The sequence below is a fragment of the Lutzomyia longipalpis genome, chromosome 3, assembly GCF_024334085.1.
Source record: "Lutzomyia longipalpis isolate SR_M1_2022 chromosome 3, ASM2433408v1".
In the NCBI taxonomy this organism is placed as follows: Eukaryota; Metazoa; Arthropoda; class Insecta; order Diptera; family Psychodidae; genus Lutzomyia; species Lutzomyia longipalpis.
The window spans coordinates 25,247,277-25,269,744 of NC_074709.1; the positions used below are offsets into that span (position 1 = coordinate 25,247,277).

At 34.0% G+C, this 22,468-nt stretch overlaps 4 protein-coding genes across 6 annotated transcripts in view; 1 reads left to right on the forward strand and 3 right to left on the reverse strand.

Annotated features, from left to right (window-relative positions):
• Window positions 1–19,343, forward strand: part of LOC129792958 (carbohydrate sulfotransferase 11) — a 30,343-nt gene extending 11,000 nt beyond the window's left edge. For all 3 annotated transcript variants that reach the window (XM_055832453.1, XM_055832455.1, XM_055832454.1), the window contains 6 exons: window positions 7,303–7,453; window positions 8,917–8,983; window positions 9,102–9,246; window positions 14,710–14,862; window positions 14,928–15,098; window positions 16,431–19,343. In XM_055832453.1, the coding sequence (XP_055688428.1) occupies window positions 7,303–7,453; window positions 8,917–8,983; window positions 9,102–9,246; window positions 14,710–14,862; window positions 14,928–15,098; window positions 16,431–16,715 (972 nt within the window). In that variant the 3' untranslated portion in view covers window positions 16,716–19,343. The remainder of the gene's footprint in view (window positions 1–7,302; window positions 7,454–8,916; window positions 8,984–9,101; window positions 9,247–14,709; window positions 14,863–14,927; window positions 15,099–16,430) is intronic.
• LOC129792919 (uncharacterized) overlaps window positions 1–20,418 on the reverse strand; it is a 39,566-nt gene extending 19,148 nt beyond the window's left edge. Inside the window, exons 1-3 of the mRNA XM_055832332.1 lie at window positions 20,067–20,418; window positions 19,566–19,999; window positions 19,372–19,493 (exon numbers count right to left, since the gene is read on the reverse strand). Coding sequence (XP_055688307.1) covers window positions 19,372–19,493; window positions 19,566–19,999; window positions 20,067–20,274 — 764 coding nt within the window. The 5' untranslated portion in view covers window positions 20,275–20,418. The remainder of the gene's footprint in view (window positions 1–19,371; window positions 19,494–19,565; window positions 20,000–20,066) is intronic.
• The window catches only part of LOC129792945 (beta-1,3-galactosyltransferase 5), a 1,144,668-nt gene that overhangs the window by 900,846 nt on the left and 221,354 nt on the right, over window positions 1–22,468 (reverse strand). The window lies entirely within an intron of this gene.
• LOC129792988 (NADH dehydrogenase [ubiquinone] 1 alpha subcomplex subunit 13) lies at window positions 21,640–22,396 on the reverse strand. The gene is made up of 3 exons (XM_055832498.1): window positions 22,214–22,396; window positions 21,918–22,138; window positions 21,640–21,859 (listed from the first exon to the last, which is right to left on the reverse strand). Exons 1-3 carry the CDS (start codon window positions 22,305–22,307, stop codon window positions 21,722–21,724), a joined length of 453 nt encoding a protein of 150 aa, XP_055688473.1. The 5' UTR covers window positions 22,308–22,396; the 3' UTR covers window positions 21,640–21,721.

Genomic DNA, 22,468 nt, shown 5'->3' on the forward strand with positions numbered 1-22,468 from the left:
GTGTCAGAAATGAACATTTGTAGGAAATTTTCCATAGAAAAAATAGAAGAAATGTGCCGCATTTTACAAGCTGGACGAATATGGGTGAAAAGTGTCAATAGCAATTAATTGCACATCATCACCCAATTATAACAACCTATCAATGTGTCCACATGATAAACAAATAGAGATGTTCGTTTTTTCCACTTTCAATGTAGGTACACCCTCGCAAGTCGATTACATTATTAATTAACATTCGTGCAAGGAAAGAAAAAAAAAGTATTTTCAACACGCTCTCTTTATCCAATCACCACGAAATGGTGTTGAAAGATGACGATGAAAGGAATTACAATTTTGCTATCAAAATAATTTTCCCAACTCCTCTACGTGTTGTTTTATCGATAAACTTCAAATATCCCCCCAGAGTCGTGAGTAAATATTTGGAAGTAACTACCACAGAATTGACGTTTGAGAGAGAAGAAAAAATCGTTGGAAAAATGTTTCTTTTTTCTTCTAAAAATGCTTTGCACGCTAGAAGAGCCTAAAAATAAAAACGTGGTGGCTTTATTGCAAATATTAAACTTTTTTTTTGACTGATAGAGAATCACCATCAAAAATATGATGTGAATAAAAAAAATCATTTTGTGTGCACATTCTCAAAAGCTCCTGAATCAATAAATGTTACTTCCGTTTATTTTTTCAACCAAATTTATTTGAAGAATGGCGCACAGTTCTGTTCCTCAAAATAGAGATGTTTACTGAAAGAATTTGAAGTTATTTTTTGTAACATTTTGAGGTTTTTAACTTCATGATTTTTGGGACTTCTTATGAAAAAAAGATTTTATGCTTTTATAAAAATATTCAGATTTTTGAGAAAAAAAAATTTAATTCACAGAAAGTATTTCTTTAATTACCGCTGGCGCCATCTACAAGTATAATCCCAGTATTTTAATGAATTTTTAGTAATATTAGGGCATGTATAGCTATCATTACAAGTTAAGTTTGTTTAAATCGGTCAATTACAGGCTGAGATACACTAAAGAAAATAGTTATTCACAATAAGTTCACGCAAATGACTACCACTGCTGAACCGCTTGACCGATTTTCAAAAATCTACCATATTTTGAAAGGAAATTAAATTATCTTTCCATTGACTGTTTATTTGTCAAAATCGGTTCACTAGCGGCCAATGTACAAGAGGTTGAAGTGATAATTTAAGAAAATCAAGAACATTATTTCGCATAATGTATACCAAAATGGCTGTTAAAAGGAAACGGATTGACTGATTTTCAAAAATCTACTAATTTTGAAAAGCTGAGACATGAACGTTTTCAAAACTAGCGGACTTTTCAAAATCGGTTAAACATAGCTGGAGCTATAGCTACTTGAAATTTAACCCCAAAAATCACAATTTTTACTCACCCGGAAAGTTTTTGCGGGTAGTTTATATATTTGTCTACCCGGCGCCTCCACTGTTATTTCTAAATTTATTGTAAAATTTAATGAGGACTTTCAGTGTCTATTAGGCGCCTCAATCAAGATTTTCTTTCTCATTTTTTGCGGGAAATGGTGGCTCTCAGTATGCTCTATGCGTCTTGATTTTGATCCCTAATTGATTATTCGTTAATTCGGCAAACTACCCGGCGTCTCCATCACACCTACGACGCAATCGTCATTTTTTTTTAGCAAAAAAAAAGTCAAATTCGCTTCAATCTCAAATATTTACTTATTTTCAACACAAGAATTCAATAATTATTCAAAGATTTTTACTTCTGCAGAAACAGCAAGAAAATTCTGCAGACTCTACTATTTTTCTGCACACAACTATCCTTGCATCATGATATATAAATTTTTATCACGATCTGCTCAAAAATTTATTTACGTGGTCCTCCCCCTCCTCACCGTTTTCCACAAAATATAGCCACACATTCCGGAAATTCTGTCAACTTTTTCGGTTGTATATTTTTATTTTTGAGAAAAAAAAGAAAATTCAGTTTTCCTCTGGGTTTGTTCTCGCACAAGCACACAAGTTTTGGCGCCTAAAGAAATCACACGAAAGGAGGAAAAAGAGGGAAGAGAGAGCAAAGTTTGGCACACGCCATGGTGTACCAACAGCAGAAAGTCCCTTGAGAAATATCTCACAATGCGACATTTTCCTCGCCTGTCCAAAGAAAGAAGAAAAAAAACCTCCCAAAGAATTCTTCATTCCTGTCCAACTTGTCCACCCATAAATCCCACAATGATTTTTTTATGCGTCGCCCCCTGTAGAGTTGCTCCCCCCACCCCTCAGACAAGGTTTGTGACTTAGAAATCTTCATTAATTTCTTGGTAATAATTTTCTATTTAACTTTTTCTTCTGCAAATTAAACATTTCCTCCCCCCTCTCCTGATGCCTTTTCATTATGCTAAAAGGCCTAGGCTGAATTAATCGTCGCTTTTTGCAAATTTTCAAGATAGTAGGACGGAAATGAATTATAAAGTTTACATTTTCCAGCTTACAAATTGCCAGGAAAATTAAAATACATAGCGTACCAAGTGCAAAGAATGTGGAAGATAGAGCACACAGAAAATGTAGAATTCGTGGGAATTTAAGCATAAAACGGGCCTTTTATGCAAGAAAAGCATTTCCTTTAGCCCACATTGTCCTCATGTTTTCTCTCTTTCACTGTGCTGTAATGACAGACAAAACCACGAGAGAGACACCGAAATTCTGTCCCACACATAAACTATTCAAAATTCTATTAAATTTCATTTTACAAAAGCCAAAGAGCATCCCCAGGAAGCTCGCCCCGTGCTTCCCCCATTTTACCCATTTAATATGATAACAATAACATTACCCCAGCAACACAAACACAAAGGGGGGAAATGGGAAAATTCTCTCAAGATGATACCCTCGTCCCTCACCCCAGCATGGAAGAGCTCCACAACAATAGTCTTTCTCGGTTGGGAAATTCTTTGGGGGTGACTTTCGGGAAGGGGGGATAAATATTCCTCATATATAGCATCACAGCATGGAACGTTTAATATAGAAAAACATTGAGAATGATTGTTGAATGAAAATGGAACAATATTGCGTGGAGTTTGCTTGTGGCAATAATAAAACCCAAAATATCAAGTACTTTGCATACAGAGGTTTGTAAAATGTTCTGCGGGGAAAATGCAATTTTTGTAGGGATTTTTTTGGGAATTTTGGGAATTTTCTTTTAAAAATTATTTTTTTAATTCTTTTTTTTTAATTTTTAGGAAAATCATGATTTTAGAGCTAATACAGAGCTTTTAAAGCTTATCCGGGCCTTCCTCAGTGGCTGGAAGTGGGTAAATTTCTTTATTTATTATTCCAGCCACTGAGGAAGGCCCGGATAGATTGTAAATTGTAGTTGTTCTCCCAAGCAAAAAGTGGGAAGTACGTCTTTCTTTTTGGACGAAATTTTCTACCCCTTGGACGACCGGAAAAGCAAGGAAAATTGTCTCACGCCAGGTTCGGGTTCAACACAAAGTTTAGAACACTAACGGTTTTACTAAACATAAAAAAAAAATTTATGATAAAAAAAAGCCTTTTCTTAAGAAAAATTAATTTTTATTTCTTGCGTTCTTTAAAAAAAAAATTTCAACACTCCAAAAGAAAAGCGGCTTCCCTACGTGTCTCTTCTGTAAAACAATACTTTTGGATTTGAAAAGTTAGTAAAATTATTAACTTTGCATCGACGTTTCATATGACCTATTTTCGACATTTTCTTTTTGATTATAATTGTAGAATAAAAGTAAAAATAACAAAGAAAAATATTTAAACATCCTAAAAAACTTAAGGAAAAGAACAAAAGAATTTCTTTAAAAAAATCTTTCATAAAATTCTCTAAAAGCTCCTTTTCTGTGGCAGAACTTCCCACCCAACCGTTTATTGCGAATTTTGCAAAATCTCAGTATGATCTAAAATAGCGGAAGTTAAACATTTTCATTTCCGACACGTTGCCAGAGGAAGAAATATGAATAAATTCATAAGGAATATGGGTAAAAGAAGCTGAGAAAGGAATTATTAATATTTATTCTTCCACCAAAGGGAGGAAGAATGGGAGGAAAAATCGATATTTACTTTCTACCCCATTCTTCATCCCGTCCCTCCTTACTATTTTCCTCCTCCTTGGTGTCTCGTTGTACGCTTTGATTCAACTTTTACTTTACAACATAGGAAGCTAAATAAGATGAAAATATCGTGCATGTGTCGCACTTCATCGTGATGCGCGAGAAAATGGTGAAAAAGAAATATTCAAAAACACCTTGCAGATTCCTTTTGAATTTCCCTTCTTTGCTTATGCCGGAGAAAGTTGGATTTTCTTCCTTGACAAGCTATATAAGAGGGTAGGAAGGGCAAAAGCTCTCCCCTCCTCCACGCCCAATGATGTTGAATTAAATTTCAAGTAATTTCCCCTACCAATTTCCCTTCAATGGAGAAAAAAATGTAATTTATATCTTTTACACTTTTCTCCTGGATTTATGACGATGAAGAATGAAAAGAAATTTCACATCATTTATTCCGGTGAAAAGGAAAAAGAAAACAAGAAAAAATATCCACACCGCAAAACTTTTTCGCATTTTTCACATGACTGGACGGATATTTGTTTGCCAGGGAGTTTTTTCTTAGCGTGAAAAATTGATTTTTCTTTAGAAGAGACTCTTCAGTGCAATTTTAGAGAATTTTTTGAGGATGAAAAGTTCGTTAGTTTACGAAGGAATTGCCACAACTTTCGGCGATAAACGATCCTTTCAGCTCTTTCGAGAGAGTCTCGGAAAACAATCTAATCGTCACACAATACTGAACTTGGAAGCAGTCCAAGAGGACATTTATTTCACTTCCTCCTTGAGACACGACCAACTATTACCATTTTACCCAAACTCCTCCTAATTTCCCACCCAACACGTAGCCCTTCCTGCCGCAATCATCACCTCGTATATACACGACCAGGAACTTTCCCTTCAAAACAGAATTTGTGAAAAATATTTGAAAAGTTTGTAATTTAATTGCAAAGTATCCTAAAATAAAATAAAAAAAGTTTATCCAAAAGAGGCCTCTTTTCCATAAAACGCAAAATTACCTCTTTAACCCAAAAATACACGAAACTCTCCTTCAAAAAAAAAAAGAAAAAAAAACTTTTAAAGAAAAAAGATAAAATTAAATTTTCCTCTCAATTCAAATGAAACTCTCGTGCCTTTAACTAAAACCCAAAAGTCCACAGAATTGAGCATATTTCTCATTTGTCCCCAACTTCGTAGTTAATAGGTACCTTAAAATAAATCACGCATCTATTTTTAATTGTATTTCACCTATTCTTACTTGTTATACAACACAAAGATGACATACTAAAAATAAAATCCTCGCACGGGGGAAAACTGAGAATGAGAGAGGAATTTGTTGTGCTTCGTGGCACGCACGAAGCATTATTAAATTGACAAATTAGAAAATCTCATAAATTATTACCTCTTCTCTCCCCCCGCCCCTTTTTTCCATCCAATTACTTATGTTAGAAGCATCATGTTGAAAAATATCGTAACTTTAAATCATTTTTTTTTTGGTAGAAGTTGTTGGAAAATTGTGCTCTTCCATGATATATATAGAGATAAGTATATAGGTATAGGAGTAGAACCAGGCAGTCGAAAAAGTTCCACTGCAGTGGAATAATCATAAATAATAAAGGAGAGTTTTCCATGGAGTTTTCCCAGACAAGGAAAAAAAAAGTTAGATATGTGTGGTGAATTCTTAAAATCATAATCAGTCTTTTTCAAGTTTTTTCTCTTCTTTTAAATTGCAAAATTTCGTGAATTTATTGCACAAAATATTTCGTAAAAAAAAAATTTTAAAGAATATTAGAATTTAAATAAGTCTGTTGCCAAAATAAATAAGACGTATGACGTATTTAAAGTGTTTGACAAATATGACATTTTTGACATTTAATCCTGTCAAATTCTGACATTTGACGTCTAATATTTATTTTCTAACAGTTGACGGTTTTTTCTTACAATTACAGAATTTCTAACAAACAATAATAAAAATGCTTTAGAAGTATTAAGTCGATATTTAACTTATTTTAATAATTCTATTCTAAAGTTTCAAGTTCTAGCACATGACGTTTAATTTTTCTCAAGGTCTAACGTTTGACAGTTTATACGAAAAATTCGAAAAAAATTATTAAGCCTGTAGCGAAATCAAATTAGACATATGACGTGTTCAAATTGATTAACAAATGACATTTTTGACATATAATTCTGTCAAATTCTGACATTTGACGTCTAATATTTTATTTCTAACAGTTGACGGGTTTTCTTACAATTAAATCGATATTTAACTTGTTTTAATCATTCTGTTCTTAAGTTCTAATTTCTAACGCTTGTCGTTTAATTTTTCTCAACTTCTAACGTTTGACAGTTTATTTAACAGTTCACATTCATTTTGTTTTCTCAATTTCTAACGATATGAGTTTTGTTCTCATTCACAACAATGAATTTTTTTTTAATATTCCTTTTAGTCATTTCGCCTTATAACAAAATTACTCTCAACTCAACTCTCAAAACTCTAAAATTGAAAAACTCCCATAAAGTGTTTGATTTTCATTAAAAATTGCACCTCCTGAATCCCACCGCTGCCACCCATTGTTGCGTGCCATTGAAGGAACGTAATGTACGGAAGCAAATGGAAAGTCCAAGAGGAATTGTTTGAAAAATCACTTTGCTGAACAAATTGGCAATGAAAGACACTCTTGGGACTCTTTTTTTGCCATGCACAGCATTACTCCACACAAGTACCATCGCTTTCCACACGCAATTGACTCACCATGTCCGTATCTCTCTAGAGGAAACCACCCAATTCCCTCCCTCTACACACAACTACCCCAAAGAACCCGCACATATCCCCCATTTCTTTGTGTATACTCCATTCACCCTGGTGAGAAGAATTTTGTCCCGAAAACCACATCACCTTCTCTCTGACACAGATAGTACACCCCATAATCCCATTATGCCAAACCAAGGAAAAAAAAAAGAAGAAGAAATATTTTCTCCTTCCTGTAGAATTTTTCCACTCACCCTACAACATTTCCGGTGGAAGATATGAATGAAAATCTCCTACGTTACTCTGTAAATGTGTATTGTACGTAGTAGGGCGGGAAAGAGCGAGAGAACCCTTGAGGAAAAGTAGTTGTTACTATCATAAAATTTTCATAACGCAACCCCTAATGCTATATTTATATATTTCCCTTTTTTCTTTCTTTCTCTCACCCAAACCACCAACAATGTCTGCCCCCGCAAAATGATACATCGCTCCGTGTAATATAGTATGACAATGAAACACAATATCCGGCAGTCACAGTGGAGCATGGACCGAGGAGTTTGTCATCGAATGAGATGGAGAAACTCGAGGTACGAATGCAGAAGAGGCTGGAGCGTGTTGGGGAGGTTTGCTCTCAGTATGGATTAGATCGAAGAGGTAAGAAATGAAAACAAGAAAAGCTCACCTTTTTCTCCATCTCATTCCACCATCCCCACCTTGCTACCCTTTATTGAACAGATATCGGAGAAAACCGAAAAGTTTGGGGGTAAAAGGGGGTAAATTATTTGCAAAGAATATTGTTTCTCGTATCAAATTGAACATGATGGATATAATGTTGTTTATTTTGAAGAAAATAAAAAGAAGGAAAACAAAAAAAAACAACAAAAACAGAAAAAGTTAACGGAAATTGTGACTCAAAAAATTTCGATATCGAGAATTTGGTGTTCGAACATTCAGAGTACGAAATCGGACAAGACGTTTTGATTCTACAGCATTACAATGAATATTTTTATTTAAACGAAAAAGTAAAATGGGAATAAATGGTTCTTGTATATTTTTTGAATATCAATCAAATTTCAAAGAAGCATTTGTTCTATGAGCATAAGCACAATAGAGCATAGGCATAAGAAACATTATGTTAAGAACGTACTTAACTACAATACTTCTACTCAAAAAATTTTCAATGAAAGTATTTAGAAAACTTCGTGAAGAAAATTCGGCCAATTCTGGAGATTTATTGTGAAAATTGACAAAGAAAACAAAGCTTTCGACAACACATGATATCTTCATTGAAGGTCGAAAGCTCTGACATATTGAAATAAAAAGGAACTTCATGAAGCATTTTTTTTCTTTCAGTACAAGCGTAATAAATATACAAATGTGCTTATAAATACAATGGTTATTTCAAGATTTATGCGTATGAAGTATATGTGTGAAGCAGATATGTGTAAAGCATATGCATAGACATAGCTCCAATCAAAACTATCCTAAAAAGTCTTTTTATAAAGTTTTCATCGTCCGATATGAAGTACATGTGTATGAAGTGTAGGTATGAAGTACCTATATAAAGTGTGTGAAGCATATGCGTATGAAGCATATGTTTAAATAACAAAAAACGTACATCACCATAAAATAGAGCTCAAAAAAAAAAGAAAACAAAATAATTAAGAAAATTCATCAATTTTTTTGGTCATAAAAAAATAATTGCTTTCAGCAACACGACCAAACAGAGTCTAATTACTCTGAAAAAATTAGCAAAAAAAAATGTACAAAGAATCTGCGCTCTTCTAAAGAATCAAAACGAAAAGGCTCCTTCCGGAAGACTTATCCATCAATTAATCAGAAAGCTTTGCAATAAATTTTCCCCTTAAAAATTGCCCCAAAAGAGGCAAGAAAAAATCATCAATTTACATTTTTCCCCAGAAAATATCAAATATCAACACATCTGCAATTTTTTTTGCCTTTCCTCTCATATAATTTCCATTCACCCAAAAAGCCCCCTGGAAAATTTCCCTGCATGTTATCGCATATTAATGTAAAACATTATGTAAGGTACACCCTATTAATGATTCAGTAATCTAATTAAAATCTATTATCTCGGTGCGGATGCTGCTAAACAGGCAACGATTCACTACATCGACCAAATTCATGGGAGTTCCTCATAAATAAACAATATCGGCTTGTATGGTAAATATTCGTTCGTGTGTGGTTTGGGAATTTGGCTTTTACGGGAGCCTCAGCAAATGCCCGGAATTTCTATATAAAATTCATTAACTTTTTTTCTTGTTTTTTTTTTCCAAAACAGGTGCAACGTTTTTAAAGCCGCTTCCACATCCTGGATGTACAATTTTAACCTTATGGCCGGCTATAAGCCACAATTCCTCAAGAAAAGCAAAGAAGTTCCACTTGTCCTGGCAAGAAAAAAATATCCACGCCCATCAGAAAGTGAGGTGAGCTTTTCTTTTCTTTTTCTTTTCAATCAATTCCTTATAATCTTTTAGCTGTGTTTCTTTCAGACACAGCTTTTGTGTACCGAGCAAAATCGAAAGTTGTCAGATCGGGCTCAAACTTGGGATGAGCACGAATTAGGGTCCCCACATTCCAAAAAACGTATGCGCCAAAAAATTTTTTTGTCCGGCCGGCCGTCCGTCCGGCCGTCCGGATTATAAACTTAAATTGCAAGAGAACGGTAATAGATAGAGACTTGCGGTAAACGGCAAAGTTTAAAAGTCGACTGGAAGACATCCGATTATGAAGTCAAATCCACCCCCCCACCCTTCCGTCCGCCATTTTGGAACACCCCTAAATTTTGTTTTCACTATATCTCAGCTCCTGTAATAGCTAAAAATCTGAAATTTTGATATGTTGTAGGGGCCATCAAGACCTTTCCAACGATACCTCATTTTCGAAAATCGGTCAAGCCGTTTAGTCAATATGGCCGCCACAATTTTTCATCGAAAATCGACCATAACTCGAAAACGGCTTGACCGATTTTGATCAACCCGGGGTCAAATGAAAGATCTCAACAAACCCTACAACTCTCTAGAACATCCGAAGTTTTAAAAGTGACCGCTAGGGGGCCAAAAATCAAAAACAAAATTTTCGATGAGTTTTCGATGAATATCTCGAAAACGCCATTATCGATTTGCTTCATTTTTTGATATGTTATAGCTGACCATATTATCTAGCTCCATGCCAAAAATGAAAAAAATCTATGTCTCCGTTCTCGAGATATAGCCTTCCAAAGTTGGCATGTCATATCTCGGGATCTACAAGTCCGATTTTGATCAACTCAAGCGCAAATGAAAGGTTTCGTAAAACCCTACAAATGTCTAGAACATTGCAACTTCGAGAAATGACCACGAGAGGCGCTAAAGTCAAAATAAAAATTTTCGAAAATTTCGAACTCGAATATTTCGAAAATGCCATTATCGATTTACTTCATATTTTAATAAGTTATAGTTGAGATTAAGACCTTTCCAACGATGGTCTAAAATCGAAAATCTATGGAGCCGTTCCCGAGATATGGCGTTTTAAAGATTTCTTGGGGGATGACTTTTCAACTTCTCCCGACTTTGCGCGTATTTAAATTAATTTGCATTCTAGTTTGCTCTCACAAAATTGGTACACTGAAAGAAACACAGCTCTCGTAAGCTTGGTCAGCTTACCAGTACATTTTTGCACTGATTTGTAAATTTCCCACATGCAAAAGAAAAGCAAAGAAAAAAAAGAGAGAGCAAACAACAGGGAAAAGGTGTGGATGAAATTACTGATAAGAAAATCTAATTTCTCCTCATGTTACTCATCATGAGATTAAATGATTTTGATTTTACACCAACATGCGTTGAAAGAAGCATTAAGAATTTTTTTCATCCCTTCACCCTTAGACTGAATTTATGTATTTTTTTTTCCTTCAAAAGCACAAAATGGGAATTTCCCACAGAGCTTTTGGGGCTTCTCCCACTCTGCTGCATGAAAAAGAAAAGCTCAATTTGAGTGGATTTTCCAGGGGGTGAACGAGCAAAAACATAGGAAATCCCCCCTTAATTGCATAACGACTCATTATCCCCAACGCACCGGGGTGGGTAAAATATGTCCAACAAAGTATAAAGCAATTTTTTCTAGACAATTTACCTCCCTTTTCTTCACGTTCATTTACCCAACAATCAAAAAGCCCAAAAAGTCACCCCCCCCCCCAGAAACCCATTTGAAACGAATTCTCCGTCATATTAATCCCCACAAAGAGCTCAAAGTCAAATTGTAGTAGATAAAATGAGGGGGAGGAAAATGTCACCCCTTAGAGTGATTATTTTGTGTAATTTATGCTTCAATTGGCCAAATTGAAAATGTATCGAACACATATGGTGATTGACAAGCAATAATCAATGGGAATAATGCCATATCGAGTCAACAAAAGAGGGATGAGATAGGGTTCTATATATGGGGGGGGAGGGATGCGGAATTGTGGATGAAATATTCAAACAATAATTTATCGGAATGTTGTACAAGTGCCATGGCATATGTACAGCCAGGGGTTGGCATAACCCACATTTCAATTCAAATGATATGACCAGTCATGTGCAGCAATATCGTGGAAATTACCCAAAATACACGATGGATTGTAATTTAACTCACACAGAAAGCTGCTGTTGAGGGCAGAAAATAAATTAAAACTTTGCCATTTTGAAAAGTGATCTGCAGCAGTGAATTATATTTGTTCAGTTGAAAAATTTAATGAATTTAAAGCTTTTCGTACTGTCCCTTCATGATTCGAAAATTAGGAAAATTAATTAATATTCTGGCTTAAAATTTAAAAATTAAATACTATATTTCTGTAAAGAGGAATTTCAGAAATATTTAACGTTTTTTAAAGAATTTTTAATCATAAATTTTGAGTATGAAAGTCTGTTATCTAGAAGTTTTTCGGATATAATTTCTGATTTAGAAACACGATTTTCATACTTCGAAACATGTGATTTTCAAGCATAATTTGATTTGAAAAAAGAAACTAAATTAGTTGGTGTTCCACTTCGTGGCCAACACCAAGTATTGTAATCGTCGGAAAAACCGACCACCTCAGATCGGGCTCAAACTTGGTATGAGCACGTTTTAGACATCCCACATTACGAAAATGGTGGTGGAAAATTTTTGATCCGGCCGGCCTGCCGGTTATCCTGCCGGTTATCCTGCCGGTGGTCGTCATTTTGCCTTATAACTCGAGAACGGTAACAGATAGAGACTTCCGGTTTGAAGTTCTCTATAGAAATGTGGGTGTAAAATTTCATTTTTTCGCATTTTCAAAATCCAAGATGGCCGCCGTCCGCCATTTTGAACTACTGTCAACCACTTCCCTTATAGCTAGAGGTCTGAAATTTTAGTATGTTGTAGAGCTCAGTGAGACGTTTTCATCAACAATTCATACTTGAAAATCGGTCGAGCGGTTTAGCAAATATGGCGGCCTAAAGCAAAAAGTGTTTTTTCGATATAACTCGAGAACGGCTTGACCGATTTTGACCATCTTGGTATCAAATGAAAGGTATTGCGAAGCCCTACAACTTTCTAGAACATTTCAAGTTTCAAAAACATCCGCAAGAGGCGCTAAATTCAAAAACAAAAATTGCCTAACTTTAAGGGGCAATATCTCCGAATCCCCATTAGGCAAATCTTTTAAATTTTGATATGTTGTAGCCTGACTCAATATCTTTCACCAGTCCAAAAATGAAGAAAATTTATGTCACCGTTTAGAAGATATGGCCATTTGAAAAATTCTTGAATTTGAAAAGTTCTAAGAGCCATATCTCCTGAACTGCTTGTCCGATTTTGCTCAACTTGGTATCAAATTAAAGGTTTTGCAAAACTCTACATCTCTCTACACCTCTAGAACCATTTCTTGAGGACGAAAAATGCGAAAAACTGTTTTGGTGAAACAAAAAGCCGCCATTTTGTGTTCTAGAGGTGACCTTGAAAAGTATCAAAATTTATCCCATATTCTAGCTTATTTTAAGACCTTTCCATAACTAGTCAAGAAGTTTCTGTAGGTGTTATACAACCAGAGATATGACCATTTTTATGCATCAAATTACTGAATTTCACGAAAAAAATCAACTTTGCCTACTAATTCTGCTCACAAATCGCATTAGATCGCATAAACAAACTTCTACACGTTGTGGGACACCAACTCTTATAACTAAATTTTTATTGTCTGAATGGATTTTCAAGATGGATATTTATTTACATATTTAATTATATAATGAAAATCCTTGTTTCCTATCCAGAAAACACGATTGATTTAGTCAGAAACTGAATATTCTAGCCTGAAATGCAAATATCTAGCCTTAACTTCATGCAAAATATAGAATTTTGGTTTTCTGGTCATAATAAACATGATTTATTTAGACAGAAACAGCGTTTCCGAGCTAAAAACAAGATTTAGGAAATAAAGACAAGATTTAGGAGCTAAAAACAAGATTTAGGAAATAAAGACAAGATTTAGGAGCTAGAAACAAGATTTAGGAACTAAAAACAAGATTTAGGAACTAGAAACGAGATTTTGGAGCTAGAAACAATATGTTTTTTAGAAGCAAAATATTCTATCTAGAAACATGACTTTTGTTTCTCTTGTTAGTAATGAAAAGAGCTATAAATAAATTAGTTTTATAGCTATGTATCCTGATTTCCTAGTCATAAACTTGATAATTTATCTAGAAACATAATTTTTTAGTGGGAAACATCATTTCCAATCAAGATTTTATTTTTAAATCAATATTTTATTTAGTTAAAAATATTATTTTCTATCTGAAAAAAAAACTTTCTAGCAGTATAATATGATTTCTGTCTAGAACACCGATTTTCAATTTAGAAGTAATATTTCCAACTCCGAAAAATGATTTTTTTTATTAATAAACGGAATCCTTTAACCCGAAACAGATTTTTTTAACCAGAAAAATCAGAATTCTTCCCTTTCTAGACAGGAATTTGAATTTCTGGACCAGAAAATGGTACAAATACGTTAAATTCTCGCCAAGAATCGTTAAGGTCTTATTTGTGTCTGAACCGTTCAGGAACTTTAGACATGTAATCAACCTTTAGATTTTTTCTTCGTGGCTTAGGTTTTTTTTCTTAATTCAAAAGTTTAATCTTGTTTAGTGTGAGGGTTTTCAGTAGAGCTGTGTTCAGAAAGTTCAGAAATTTCCCAGAAGCTTCAAGATAAGAGATCAGTACTATTTTAAATCGCAAAATTCTTAAATCTCATTACTGAAACCTTCTATTCAGAAACCTAAAAATTAAAATTATTTTTTTTTTGAATTTTTTTCTAGATAATCTCAACTTAAGTTGTTACAGAAAAATTCATTTAGCTTCAAAGCTAAAATTTACTTCCATTTCGTTGTAAAATAGTTACTCAACGCATTACCACAGCTAATGACCCTATGCACCCTATACATATTTTTTATGGTTTCATTTATCGACAGCTACAAATTCGCGGAAAATGTACGTGGAACAAATTGAAAAAACCCACACATTTTCCCCGTCAAATTATGAATTTTTATCGATTCTTTATCATTTTAAAAATAAAAAAAAATCTGAATGATTTATTTTTTTCTGTTGAAAGATACACAAAAGAGAACTAACCCCGCATAAGCTCCATTATACTCTGAATGAATCTCTGTGGGTGGAGGGGGTAGCAAATTGGTATTGAAAGAGGTCATGCAATACTCGTATTCTTTTGCTGTGTGCTGATGACACCCCCCGCAGTGAGCGTGAATTCAGTGCACTCCATGAATTGCTTTTCACTTGCATCGAATTGACTTTTCCAACCCCCCTCTTGCGCTTCACAAACACACACACACATAAAATGCAAATGTAAAAGGTTAATTAACCCCCATGTGGGATTCGTTTTTCTCCTCTTTTCACAGCTCCTGACTTCTGTTAATGACTCCGTGAGTTTTCTCATTGTGCGCCACCCCTTTGAGCGCCTCCTCAGTGCATATCGAGATAAAATGCAGAACGCCCTGCCAAATTCATTCCATCACAAATTAGGGAATATTATCATACAGAAATACAGAACGGTAAGAATTTCTCTTGGTTGGAAAAATGCCAAAAAAAAATTCATTGAGAATAATTTTTTTTGCAGAATAAATTTTCACGTGTACCACGATGGCCTACATTCCCCGAATTTGTTAACTATCTAATTGATCAGATTCACAATCATCGTGAACTGGACATGCATTGGACGCCCATCACGAACTTCTGTACCCCGTGTCAAGTGCGCTTCAACGTTATCGCCAAGTTTGAGACTTTGGAGGTGAGTTTTTTTTTCTCATTTATATTCTTATTAGTTTGTCACGAAAAATGTCGTGAGATAGTCGTATAAATAAGTCAGAGAGAAATGTTCTAATTGAATGAAGTTCTTCTGCAAAAAGTTTTGGTTTTGAATTTTTTTTTTAATTTTAAAATAATATTTTTTAATTCTCAATTCATGATCTATTAAATTGTTTAACAAACTTATTTTTAAAAAAGAATTTATATTTTATTCAATGCAATCGTATTTAAAATAAATAATGAAAAGAGTAGACTTTTAGGCGTATTGCGATAGTTACAAAAATAACTTAAAATAATCTTTCAAAATTTACAAATACTCTGTGTTACTTTGCTCACTTTCTACGATTTTTAAAATTATTTCGTTAACAGTTTTTTAATTATTTGTTACCTCTTTTGAGTATTTTCCGACTAATTGGTGCAACAAAGGGCGGAATTCCCTACTCATTCGGGCTTAAAATTTTATGTTCATTTTTTTTTAAATCGGTCCTAAGGTTTTAAGTCAGTTTTTTTAAGTCTGACTTGAAATTTTTAAGTCGGTCTTAAAAATTAAAAACATTTATGAAAAAATTTTAATATTTTTATTTAAAATAAAATTAAATTAAATTAAATTAAATAAAAAATAAATAAATGAAAATATTGGGCAGAGTTCACTACTCAGTCGGGATTAAAATTTTAAGTCGGTCTTAAGGTTTTGAGTCAGTTTTTTTTTAAAGTCTGACTTGAAAATTGTAAATCGGACTTAAAATTTTTAAGTCGAGCCGAAGCCCAGGATAATTCAAATTTTCCTGAGTTGTCCTGGAAAATATGTAAGATTTTCTGATTAAAGAACTTGAATTTGAATAAAAATAAATCTTAAATTGCATTGAATAGAGAGCAAGAAATTTATAAAGGACTTTATTAATATATTTATATTTTATTTTATTTAACTTTTAGACTGACTTAAAAATTTTAAGTCAGACTTAAAAAAAACCTGACTTCCAACCTTAAGACCGACTTAAAAACCGACTTAAAATTTTAAGCTTGACTGAGTAGGGAATTTCGCCCAGTTCCACGCAGTTTTTTTTTAATTAGATGTTCTAACTTTATCCTTATTCTCGTCCCCAAACTTTTATATCCTTTAGATCCACAAATCTCAATCAGCAATAACGAGTCAATCAGAAATTTCAAATTTCTATCAAATCTTTAAACAATTTTTTTAACAATATTTGACGAACCTTTCACAAATCATTTTTTTCCCAAAGTTGAATTATTTTAAAAATACAAAAATTCAACGGAAAAAATCTCCTTTTAACCATTAAAAATTTGCAATTTTCAGGAAGATCAGAGGTATATCATTGAGAAGGCCAACATTGGTCATGTCGTATCGCCACAGTGGAAGAATTCCGGGAAGGGAAAGAAGAGTACTGTGGCACTGCTGGAGGAATTCTATGCTGAATTGTCGGACAAACAGGTGCGGGAGCTGTATGAATTCTTCAAATACGACTTTGAGCTCTTTGGCTACAGTGTGAAGGAATTCTATCGGAATTCCAGCGAAAAACCCTCCACATCGACTCCAACGACAAAACCCGTGACACCCCTAAAGCCACATTCCCCCGAGTGAGCCAACCACCCACACATAAACAGTTTAATCCCTCCTCACCCCCCAAAGCACCCCCAAAGAATCATCTCACTCTGTGATGGACGAGAAAGAGGCGAAAAAAAACGGATAAAGACAATAGAGCGGCATTTGAGCTGAAATTGTCTGTGAAAGAATTTACTTGATCTCATTAAGAAAAAAGAAATAAAATTTTTGGGAAGAAATCAAATTTGAGGAAAAAAAACGAACTTTGCGTAAAATTTTAGTGATTCATAGTGAGGAATAGAAAAAATTTTAAATGAAAAAAAAAGAATAATAAAGTATACCACAAAAGGCCTAGTCAACAATTACTACACGAAAAAGAAATTTTAGTGAGACGCAGAAATTAGATAGAATCAATTAAATCTGCGGAAGAAATAGAGAAAATGACGTTGAATTAATTTTTTTCCCCTTCATTTCATTTCACCTTCACAAAAAGTACGGGAAACAGATCAATTTCCATGTTCATTGCTTTTTCCATTTGCAGTTCTATCTCACTCTCTAAATCACAATTTACTACATAATTATAATGCCACCTAATTGTAGCTTTTAGTTAGTTTTTTTTTTCAATTTATAAAACTCTGTAATTTTTTTGTGAAGGAAAAGTTTAATTTTTGTTGGAAAAATTGAGATTCAGATTTTTATCAAATAAAAGTTCCCAAAGAGGGGTTTGTCATTACAACAATCAGAGGTTATTTTTTTTTCTTTATAAAACAATTTTTATATTTGATCAGAAAATTATTAAAAGGAAAGAAAATTTTAAGAGGATTGTGTAATTTTCGAAATTTTCATCGAAAATTAGTCGAAAAAAAATGATTTGTGTTTTAGCGCCCCATGTGGTCATTCATTGAAGCTACAGTGTTCTCATCATGCATTGATCGATTTTCTTGAGAAATTTCCTCCATATACACTCGTCTGTAGCGAGGATAATAAAGATTATTATTAGGGGAGGGCGGGGCTATTTGTGTCAATTTGGATAAATCCCTATCTACAGGACTCCTACGGGGCAAGAAATTTTCCTCGATAGGTCATTCTCATAGGAAATTTCCTTGCCTACAACTTTGTCTCAGACCGCTTTTCTCTATCTCCACGGGAAATATGAGTTTTCGAGCTTTTCCTGAACCCTTCCGCTTCTGACTTTTTTAAGAATCCGTCGACTAATATTGTCACCTGTGGGGGTAATTAAGTTGGTGAAATTTTCCGACATTTCCAAAGATTTTCCATCTCAGAGATTAATTGTAGCTACTAACCGAACTCCTCACTTGTTCATCCACGGCAAGGAATTTCACTTTTCTATCCACTAAAACACAGAATTTTGGAATTTTCTCAACCACTACATTTTGCAACAAAAAGGTTAGGAATGGTGTCAATATTTTGACGTTCCATATGATTTACATTGGTGACAATATTAGCCCCTTTCGACATGTGTTGATTTGCATAAATGTGCAGAAAAATCATTAAAAGGTAGTGAAAAATGCACCTTTGCAACGTTTTCTGCATTGACCTAGCTTGTGGAAAAGACGGTGAGATTGAAAAATCGCTAAAAGAAAAGTGTCGGAAAATGAGTTTTTCTCAACACGCAAAACGTATTTTTGGAGGCCTCAAAATTTGTTTATTTTTTTATTCCTAAACTATTCATCGGATAATCTCCAAACTACAGTCAACTATTGAGGGTAGATAGGACTTCTTATCATAATTTTTTCAGGTGCCTCCGATTAATAACTTGGGAGAAATCGCCATTTGAAAATTCCAAACTGTCACAAATAGCCCCGCTCTCCCCTATTATTCTTGAGAAATTTCATTTGATTCTATTTTATGGAAAATCAGACAAGTTAGGGCCTGAGAAATTGCAGATTTTCAAATAGAAAGACTTGACCGATTTTCAGTATATAGATACCTATGAATTAAATCTTCTAAATCCTTCTTTCATGTTTGAACCTCTATTTTGCTCAGAAATTACATTTTGATAATAATCTTTTTTTTTTTAAATAATCTTAATCTTCTCTTTTACATAAAAAAATTATTTTATGACGTCACAAGCTTCCATGGGCCATAAACTTTACAAATTATTGTACAAAAGAGAAAAAATCTTTTCTCTTAAAACATTCGAATATTTTAATGTTTTCTCATGAAGTTCTTATGCTTCAGTTAACGCAATAAAATATAAATAATTAAAAAAAAAACTGAACAAAAAATTTGTACACCCAAAACCTAAATGACAAACCCCCTTTAGAATTTTTCAAATGCATTTTTTTAATAAAGATTTTAATAAAGAAAATCAATTTCACAAGTAAAAGCAAAGAAATTTAATTAAAAAATCAACTCTAGATTGACCAAAAAAGCATTGAATTTTGAGAAAAATTAGGGCAGTTGCGAGTCCAGCAATTAAATTATAGAGAAATTTTAGTAGAAATACTAATAAGGACACAAAGTGATAGTGTATTCCCAAAAAAATACACCAAAAATCATTTTAAAGTGAAATGTAGAGATTTTTGAATTTTCATCGAGTTAAATCACTTAATTAAAAGAAAAAGAAAAAAATGTTGAGAATTTTAACGCGAGAATGATGAAAATTGTATTGAGGAGCTTGTAATAAATTCCCACTGGAGAAAAGGCAAAAATCTTTCATTCTGTGACTCACCGCGTGGACGTTGTGTTGAAGATGGGAATGCCAAAGACGATCCTGTCGTTGTGGAACTTCACCCACACCTGGCCGTACTTTACAAGAGGAGCTGCTTCCTCTCCTGGTGGCACGGAAGAGGTCTGTGGAAGGATAATCAGGAGTTATTTGCAAGGAGAAAATTTTTTATTTTAATAAATTAATTAATTTATTACCTGAATTGGTCCGTATTTGCTCTTATTCCGAATTCTGTGGAGCTCCTTGAGAAGGACCCTTCGACGCATTTGCAAACCAGCTGAGAGCTTCCTATTGTGACCCTCAAGGTAGGTTAGGAGGAAATCTGATGGCTTCTCTGACTCTCCTTCCAACACATCCATACTCTCCCCCATCCCATCCCCAGAGAAAGTCCTTTCACTGAAGGATCCATCGGATTTTGTGATCAACACCGTGACGCTCCCATCTCCGGATTTATCCTCAATCTCCACAGCCAGAACATTGTCCTCTCCAACGCAGAAGATTAAATTCTTCTCCATTCTCTCAACAACAAACAACTTCCGGGAAATTCGTATAAGATAGAAAATCCTCCTATTTCCTGCCACGCTGTATGTAAAGAGAACCTCCAGAGAAATCCTTGAAGTCTTCTGAGATGCTGCAAAAAAAATCATCCAAATTATCTCTTCCGGTTCAGGAAGACTCTTTTTTTTAGGTTATGTCACCTGGTAGCTCATCTGTATCTCCCCACAGGGAGCACTCCCGGTGAATTTCCTTATCCCAGAACTCATAAAACTGCCCACAGGATGTAATTACAGCAATAAATACAATATTGGGGCGAATTTTCACTTTCTTCGAGAAGATTTTTCTTCCTCCACTTTGGAGCCAATTTGGGAGATGTTTCCCACAGAAATCAACGATATTTTTATTCATTTTTTCAAAATAAAACTAATAAATTATCTTAAGGATAAAATAGAATTAGAAAAACTTATAATTAATTAACTTTATTTATAAAATAAACTGATAAAAAGAAAAGGTAAACAAGACGTGACTTTTGGGCGGGAAGAAAATCAAATCAAATGAGGAAGATACTGTAAATGGGAGTAACTTTGCCCAAAGATTTTAAATTCTAGGAATTCACATAAACATGTAAAACATGTAAAGGCGAAAAGGACAGACGTAATTCGTAAAAGCAAAAAATCATTTAATATCAAGAAAGTAAAGGGAATTTTGCAGATAAATTCATATTTTTAGGTTTACAATGGAGGACACGAATTTCTAACCTCAAACTTTGACCTTAATTTCTATTATAAAGAAAACGTTTTTCCAAATTTTCTTTCGGCGAACTTGTAGTAATTGAAGTCGCCTACACATAAATGTAGTATTTATCAAGATAAGTTGGATAGATTTTAATAATAATCTGTGACGGTTTAAAAAAGTTAAATTGGCAGTAAGTACCAGTTTTGTCCTCCAAGTGTAAAAGAACATTGCAAAATTAGGACCATATTCAGCGTAAAAAAATCTTTCACTTTTATCGTAAAAGTCGTCAAAAGAATATTTTATTAGATAAAAAATCTTTTTCGCAGAATACCGATTTTTTATAATTATATTTTTTTTAATTTTTATCAATATGGGAAAAACCGGGAAAAACCTTTGAGATGTTTGAGATGGTCATTACAAATTATTCCACAAACTTGTGAAGAAATTATCGAATGCATTATGGGCAGAATTGTTTTTTTCTTTTTTCAATTAATTGTTTATGTTTAATAAATAAATTATTTAAGTTATAATCAACAAAAACATGATTTTGCCTTCATTATAGCTTAAAACAATCAAAAAAGGGCATCCAAAATTCACTTTTTATCATCATAAAGGAAAAAGCTCGATAAAAGCTTTTACCCTGAATACCAATTCTATTTTATTTTTTGTTTTTGGAGACTATAAAAAAGTTGAAGACTAGTTTTTTATGATGAATACCAAAATTCTTTTATTTTTTACGCTAAATACCAAAATGACTTCTATAATAAATGAATTTTTTACGCTGAATATGGCCCGTAACCGCGAAAAGGACAGACGTAATTCGTAAAAGCAAAAAAAAAACATTTAATATCGAGAATGTAAAGAGAATTTTGCACACAAATCCATATTTTTAGGTTAAAGAACATTGCAAAAAAGGCAAAAAAGAAAGATTAATGACTACATTTACAAAAAAACAAAATTTAAATTTTTTAGCTATTTAAGAGGAGCTTGAAAAATGCAAAGTAAAATAAAATTGAAGAACCAAAAGAAATTCTTGAGTAAACTTGCCCCCATTTACGGTAAGATTTTTATTTATTTAGCTCAAACTAAAATAATTTGCATTCTACAAAACGTTCTGCATTTAATTGTACAACTTAATGTGGGCCCTCTTGGCAGCTGCTGCGTAGGTGGTGTGCCCGTAGTACTCCTTGAAGGATGGAGAGATCAGAGTATCCTCCGAAACGGTCTTGTAGATGGGCTCCCCATACCACGTTCCAACCTAAAAATGAGATTTTTTTATGAAACTGAATTTTCCAATATTTTCATGAATTCCAAACCTCCCAGCCCTTGACGTTGGCCATCAGCTTGGACTCCTCATCACGATTCCTCCGGAGCTGCTTGAGGAATTCCCGATCACGTTCTGCCCTGAGTAGGGGAATGATGGCATTCCGGGCAGATCTCATCTCAACTTCCTCCCTCTCGACGTCCCAGTAGTTGAGGGCATAGAGGTAGAAGCCCCCAAAGGTCATTGCGAAGTACCCAGCAATGAGGGTTATTCCTGGAATGGGAAGATTGATAGGAAAATCGTGAAAATCATCAACAAATTGGGAAAAGTTGTCACATTTCTTCTTACCTTTGAAATATGACTTTGGGGGGATTCTCTTGAAGGATATTGGGGCGTAGCCCTGTTTAGGGGGCAAATCTTGTGTCCTTGCGGCCGCGGACATCTCGTAGGAGCCACCAAAGCCGCGGAAAAGCGAGAAAAACGGGCTTTTATGTAATCTTCTCCCGTCTATTTGACAATATTTTGACGGATGTTTTGAAAGCTCAGCTGTGAATATCATGCGAACATCCCGTCGAATTCAACGTTACGCGCCTTGCCGATTGT